Here is a 4,913-nt window from a genome sequence, read left to right as displayed (position 1 = left end):
CCAGCCCAGCTCTGCCGCCCAGCTGATACCAGCTGCCACCGCCACGTGCCCTGGGCACTTCCTGCACTGAGCCTACCCCGGGCCCCTCCTCCGGCAGCCCTCCCCACCACCCTGAGGTGGCCCCTATGCTGCAGAGGCAAAAACCAGGGCTCTGAAAGCCCCGGTTTTGGGGGCACTTCCCTGGCAGTCCAGTGATTAGGACTTGATGCTTTCACTGCTGGGTCTGGGTTCCATCCTTGGTCAGGGAACTAAGATCCTGCAAGCTGTGTAGTGCTGCTAAATTTAAAATAAAAAATTTTTTTTAATTACAAAAGAAAGCCCCAGTCACTCACCCAACATCACCCAGCAAGGACATGAATGAGCCGGACATGCCTCTGAAGCCCCAGCTCTTAATATGACCCCAGGGCCTGGCTGCCTCTCCCTGCCCGGGTCCCAGCCCTTAGCCTTGCTGCCCCACGCCCGCCCCCCCAACAGGTGCCTGATGGCTTCATCTCCCATTTCTACTCCGTATCGGAGCACGTTAGCCCTGTCCTAGCCTTTGGCTTCCTTGGACCCAAGCCTCAGCTCTCTGAAGTCTGTGCTTTCTTTAAGGTAAACAGGGAACTTGGCGTCTGCAGCTGCCTGCCTGGCCCTGTGTCTGGAGAAGGGTCTGGGCAGGGTGCCTGCCCCTTCCACTGGGGACCTGGCCCCGGGTGGGTCCACAGGAAGCCCCAGGAGGGCAGGAACGGGGGACAGAAGGGGCTGAGTTGGGGTCCCCCCGGGGCGGGGGGTCAGGGGAGCGGCTTTGGGTGGTCTGGAGAACCCCAGCTTGGTGGGGGGCAGGGGCCCTGGCCCAGCCTGATGCCAGCCATGTCCCCCAGCACCAGATTGTGCAGTACCTGACCGACATGTTCGACCTGGACAACGTGCGCTACACATCCGTGCCGGCGCTGGCTGAGGACATCCTCCAGCTGTCCCGGCGCCGCAGCGAGATCCTGCTCGGCTACCTGGGGGTGCCAGCGGCCAGCAGCACTGGCCTCAACGGCGTGCTGCCCCGGGAGAACGGGCCCCTGGAGGCACTGCAGTAGTGGCTGCTTTGGGCCCAGGATGGTGGCTGCCTGGGCTGCCTTCACGTGGGGGACGCCAGAGAGAGGCCTTTGGGTTGGCGTGGGAGGCCTGGGTGTCTGGCCATCAGCAGTGGCATAGCCCAGGCCGTGGTGGCCAAGGGCACTTACTTGCCCCTGGCCTTGCCTCCATCATCTGGGAATCCCCAGGGCCCGGAGGTGGAGGGCAGACTTCCTTGGAGATGGAGGGAGCCCCGAGGGGTCCACCTGACCCGCCCTCAGTTGGGCCTGGGGAAGCAGAGGCTGGACTGGTGGCCAGGGGGCCAGAGAGGAAGAATCAGGTGGACATGGGATGCCCAGGGTGTGGGTCCCCAACACCTCCCGCCTCCCAGGGGGGCTCGGAGGGTGGAGATGGAAGAGAGGGTGGCAGGGCTCTGTGGTGAAGGAGCCCGGGCCGGCCAGTGTCAGGTCCTGGCATGGACCTGGCCAGTGCTCACGGCCTGCCGCCACCCGAAAGAACAGCTCCAGGGGTGAAGGCTGCGGCTGGGGGCACCTTGGTGGGCATCAGGCCTGGGCCATCCCGAGGTGGGCCCGCTTGGGCTCATGTCTGGACGGGGATCAGGCCCTTGAGAAACCCAAGCACTGGAGCAGGACGCTGTCCTCTGCCCTTCCCTGGCCCTCCCGGAGACTGTTGTTTCCCCTCCCACCTCTGCCACCGCCAAGGATGGAGGAGGTGCGGCTGGCCACCCTCCGCCCTGCCCTCTGAGCCCGGGACTCTCTGGCTGCTGCTAGGCGCTGGGCTGGAGGCTCTGACCGGGGTTATTTCGCTCCCTGAGAGTGAGGGGCTGAGGAGCCGTGGGGCAGGGGATGGTCAGAGGATGCAGGCGGCTGGACCGGCATCAGGACAGGAAACTCACCGGGCCCTCAGCCTTCAACTTGACGCACAAACCGAGGAGCAGTGCAAAGCCCGCTGCCAAAGGCTGCGGGCATCAGTCCCCACGTCGCCGGGTTTCTGTCTGCCCGCAGACTCTTTCCCCTTGTGCTGTTTGCACCTGAGGAAACAGGTGTTTCATTTATTGCCTTAACACTTTATTTTGAGGTCCGCCCCTCTCCAGGCAGGGTTGGAGGGCAGGGGGATGCCTCCAAGAGACACAGACTCCTGTTTTTCCACACTCTGGAGTTGGGACTGGCTCCTTAGTCCCGGGGGCGCCCTCCTTTGAATGGCAAAGGGGTCCCCGGGGTGGGATGGGAGGCAGGGCAGGAGAGGACCCATCTTCTGTGAGCCTACTCCCGCCCCCCAGACTGCAGGGACCACTGTGCACTAACTATGCTTCTGGCTCCAAACCCACGTGTCTGAGGTCTTAGCTGCCTCCCTCTGGGTGGGAAGGATGGGGAGGCCCCTCCATGCTAACATTCCGCTCATTTGCACTCCCCCCGCCCGTGCTGTGAATGTGTTGGGCCTAGGCCCTGGCTGCTCTGATTTGCTCCCCGGTCACCCAGAAGTGGCATTTTCACCTTGTCTGTGTTTACATGTCCATGCACTGCCTCTGGCACTTGATTTGTTGCAGCTTCCCACTTTTGTACGGTAGGGCCTGTGCACATCGACTCGAGTCAAATAAATGATTTAAATGATTTCCTTCCAGCGTCGCCGTGCATGTGTGGCCATTGCTTCCTGGGGGGCCTGCTCTTTGGGATGCGGGTCCGGGGAGGCTCCAGAAGGGCAGAGGAGGCCTGGCAAGGCCATTTGGCCCTTGGCAGGGAGGGGCCAGTGCAATGCCACAGATGTGGGTGGGCAGCCTGGGTGTGAGTCCCGCTCTGGCAGCATCTAGGTAAGACCGCTGGTCTCAGCCTCGGAGGCCCTGTCTCTAAGTTACGGCCGTTGGACCTGGCAGGGACTGCAGACCCAGCCCCTCGGTCACTGTAAATCTGAAGTTCTCGGGTAGCCGGACATTCGCATTGATTATTTCAAAAGTACAGTAGTCCCCTCTTTTGGGCAGGGGACACATTCTAAGACCGCGGTGGATGTCTGAAACCATGGATAATACTGAATCCCATATATACTGTTTCTTCCTATGTACGTACCTATATTATATGTTATGTCATTAACTCAGTCGTGTCCAACCCTTTGCGACCCATAGACTGTAGCCTGGGAGGCTCCTCTGTCCATGGGCTTTTCCAGGCAAGAATACTAGAGTGGGTGGCCATTTCCCCCTCCAACTTTTGTGCTTGGGGACCACTATTTAGTAAAACAGAGTGGCTCAAACACAAGCACTGTGATGCTGTGACAGTCATTCTGATAATGCAGAGGGCTGTTAAGTGACTAAAAGGCAGGTAGGGTAGACAGCATGGGTGTGCCAGATGGAAGGATGATTCGCATCCAGATGGCAACGGAGCAGGATGGCTCAAGATAGCACGAGATTTTATCACACTGCACGGAACGGTGTGCATTTTAAAACTTATGAATTATTTATTTCTGGAATTTTCCATGTAATATTTTCAGACTGTGGTTGACTGAGGGTAAGTGCAGTCTTGGAAAGCAAAACTGGATAAGCTGGGACCACTGTACTTGAAAGCTTTTCTGTATTTTTTGAAAATTTTAAGTGTACAGAAATCAAAAAACATATAAAGCACACCCATAAATCCACACTTCGAGTCAGTAATTAACATCTTTCCAGAGTTGTTTCGTGCATATAGTCCTTTTAGAAAATATTTTGGAGTAAGTTTTAGGCTTGTGCTTCCTCCCTAAACTACTTGAAAAGATTTATCTTAAAATAAGGTAGTTCTCTGGCATAATCACAATACAAACATCACACCTTAAAAATGAGCACTAGCTCTCTAATACCTGTTAGGATTCTGAAAAGCTTTTCCTGATTAACTGGAGACAGACCCCAGTTCAACCTAAAAAGAGGGTAAGTATTTGATTGTTCCCCTCTACTGATTCCATACTCAAGCAGATGTAATTATTAATACCCTCAATGCTGGCAAATAAGTGTTTAAACAGCTTTATTAAGGTATGATTTGTATACCATAGAATGCACTGGCTTTAAATGGTTGTTTTTAGTAACTTTACAGAGGTGTCAAACTATTACCAAAATGCTGCTGGTCCTAAGGCACTGGGTTTGAGGCTGGCTTGTTACACAACAGTAGGTAACAGATTCCAGCCCCTCTGTTTGTCTCCCTGTTTGTTTGTTTGTTTAATATTTGTTTATTTGGCTGCACCGGGTCTTAGTTGTGGCAGGCGAGATCTTTAGTTGCGGCATGTGAACTCTTAGTTGCGGCATGTGGGATCCAGTTCCCTGACCAGGGATGGAATCTGGGCCACCTGCATTGGGAGCACAGTCTTAGCTGCTGGACCAGCAGGGAAGTCCCCATCCCCCGACTGATGAAAGGGGAAATTGAGAGGGGAGGACGACTGCCCCCCGGCATACAGGCAAGATGGCAGCAGCCCAGGACGGACACCCATGTCTCCTGAATCCGTTAGGCTTCTGCTGCATCACCCGTGAGATTGATTCCCGTGCAGTGTGAGCGGGGTGTGGAAGATAAAATCTTGTAGCATTGTCTGGGCCCAACTTATGGTTCACATCGACTGCTCGGTAAAAGCGGGTTCAATTACAATATAAATGGCTCTCAGGGCAGGCACACAAATGGGACAGGACAGTTGAAGAAGGCTCACTTGTTCGCCGGAGAAGGCAGTGGCACCCCACTCCAGTACTCTTGCCTGGAAAATCCCACGGACGGAGGAGCCCGGTAGGGTACAGTCCATGGGGTCACTAAGAGCCGGACACGACTGAGCGACTTCACTTTCACTTTTCACTTTCATTCATTGGAGAAGGAAATGGCAACCCACTCCAGTTGTTCTTGACTGGAGAA

General features: G+C 55.7%; 1 protein-coding gene across 1 annotated transcript in view; it reads left to right on the top strand.

Annotated features, from left to right (window-relative positions):
* FAM73B (family with sequence similarity 73, member B) overlaps positions 1 to 2,679 on the top strand; it is a 25,403-nt gene extending 22,724 nt beyond the window's left edge. The window contains exons 15-16 of the mRNA XM_010856812.1: positions 475 to 591; positions 861 to 2,679. Coding sequence (XP_010855114.1) covers positions 475 to 591; positions 861 to 1,067 — 324 coding nt within the window. The 3' untranslated portion in view covers positions 1,068 to 2,679. The remainder of the gene's footprint in view (positions 1 to 474; positions 592 to 860) is intronic.
* The last annotated feature ends 2,234 nt before the right edge of the window (positions 2,680 to 4,913 follow it).

The sequence above is a fragment of the Bison bison genome, unplaced genomic scaffold (assembly GCF_000754665.1).
Source record: "Bison bison bison isolate TAMUID 2011002044 unplaced genomic scaffold, Bison_UMD1.0 scf7180017864375, whole genome shotgun sequence".
Classification (NCBI taxonomy): domain Eukaryota; kingdom Metazoa; phylum Chordata; class Mammalia; order Artiodactyla; family Bovidae; genus Bison; species Bison bison.
The sequence above is the reverse complement of the archived record's forward strand: the minus strand, read 5'-3'. Positions and strand labels throughout refer to the sequence as shown.